This window comes from Protobothrops mucrosquamatus, unplaced genomic scaffold, assembly GCF_001527695.2.
Source record: "Protobothrops mucrosquamatus isolate PMUCROS unplaced genomic scaffold, P.Mucros_1.0 scaffold_4, whole genome shotgun sequence".
Classification (NCBI taxonomy): Eukaryota; Metazoa; Chordata; class Lepidosauria; order Squamata; family Viperidae; genus Protobothrops; species Protobothrops mucrosquamatus.
In genome coordinates, this window is record NW_015386080.1 from 114,567 (window position 1) to 116,419 (window position 1,853).

Below are 1,853 nucleotides of genomic sequence, written 5' to 3' on the forward strand. Positions count from 1 at the left end.
TGATTTCCTTACGTCTAGGCAATTTTATTTTTAAAACATTATTTTAAAAATAATGTACTATTGATATTTTAATTATAGCAAGCTGCTATAAATTTGACATGAAAGTTTGATAAATAATTTCCATTCTATTCTTTATTTCTAAAAACGCCTCTTTCCTCCTCAGCCTCCATGAATATTCTTATAAAATAAAAATTGTGAAGTACTGCTCAGCATTTTTTCAGATCATAATCTCAATTTAAAGAACACCCTTAGGACTAAGAAGTCATACCTGTCAGTCATGTGTTTTTGTGGCTGACCATATTCATATCACAGCCATATTGTGAATAAGTCGTTCTCCCCAGGTGATGTAAATTCCCTATCTATAATAAAATTGTCAATAGCACTTGAATGAGATGCTCTTACAATATATAAACAATATAATAAATTACTATTCCAGTAATGTGTACACATAGGTGTGATGCCTCTCACACCTTATTAGTGTACCATATGGTTGGCTGATAAACAACTTCAAAGTATCTTAAGCATTAAAACTTATTCTGCAAATGATAACTAGCCTTGTTATAATGGCATTATAACATTTTTGTAAGAATATTACATTCTTAAACTTAAATTGTTTTGAGGGTATGCCATCTAGTTTTAAAATATTACCATTTGAAAGTTGTAAAATGTTACTACACTGCTGAATAATGAGTTTTCTACCTTCCTAGAAATATGCAAGCATATACCCATGTTTTTTTAAAAAAATTACCTAAATTTTTAAAATTTGATTCTGATAATTACCAGTAATATGAAGGGTGGAACAGCAAAAGGTAATGGTGTTATACTGATACAAATAAAAAGTCCTAAATGTTTCAGAGAAGGGAACTCGGCATTGGATTGCTGTCCATACATAGCATGAATCAATTCTAGTTTATGTATTCTAAAGAAAAACCAAATGATCTATTTTCCATGAGGACTGTAATTGTAGGTTATAGTACATTGATTTGTAAATAGATAACTCTAGCTCTTATTTTTTAAAATTACATTTCTTGCTTTAAGGAAAACATGAAAAGCGAAAACGAAGACCACCTATATCTAGACTATTTCGGTCACAATGAAGACTGTACCTACCCTCTGCACACGTCTATATCCTTGTTTCTGTTGGCATATTGTGATTGTAAGAACTTCAGGATATTTTTAGTAACCCCAAATGAAATAACTTCTGATATGCAACAGATGGAGGAAATACTGTCAGCATACCCAGAGATTAGCTTCATCAAAAGATCTGACATTCCTGTGATAGTTCAAAACTGCTGTTTACCTGCTGTAGTTGAAAAGAATGGAAGATTTTGTCGTGCAGGGCTTGCTGTGGTATTGCGGTATATAGTACAGAAAACCTATGAGGCGGATCCATCAAAGAAAGGCGTTGTGGAACTCTTGGGCTTTAAAAGGACCTGTTTGAAAGCCTGTGCTGAAGTGAGTTTATTATTGAAATCTAGAAGGTACTTTGCAATCAAGATAAAATATATTTCTAAACTATTTTCTAGTACATAAAAGCAAAAGATATATCTATATAGCACATCAATAGATGTCTAAAACAAGCTGTATAAAACAGTTAACTCTGCTATCATAGAATATCCCCTAGAGTCTTGTTTATCTTTGAATATTAGACTTAATGCTAGAATTTAAAGTCTTATGAATTTTAATTCAGCTTCAAAACCAGCTTGTTGCATGGTAAAAACAAAGCTACTTTTTGAGGAATACAGACTTGGAGTTATTTTAGGTACACAGTGGTAGCATTTGAATCTGATCCAGAGTAGAGATTTATTTCTGTAGCTTCAAAAACAAATAATTTATGTATGCCATTTCAATCA

At 31.6% G+C, this 1,853-nt stretch overlaps 1 protein-coding gene across 1 annotated transcript in view; it reads left to right on the forward strand.

Moving 5' to 3' along the window:
* GSTCD (glutathione S-transferase C-terminal domain containing) overlaps positions 1-1,853 on the forward strand; it is a 35,766-nt gene that overhangs the window by 5,293 nt on the left and 28,620 nt on the right. The window contains exon 2 of the mRNA XM_015831661.1: positions 1,039-1,455. Within this exon, the coding sequence (XP_015687147.1) occupies positions 1,045-1,455 (411 nt within the window). The 5' untranslated portion in view covers positions 1,039-1,044. The remainder of the gene's footprint in view (positions 1-1,038; positions 1,456-1,853) is intronic.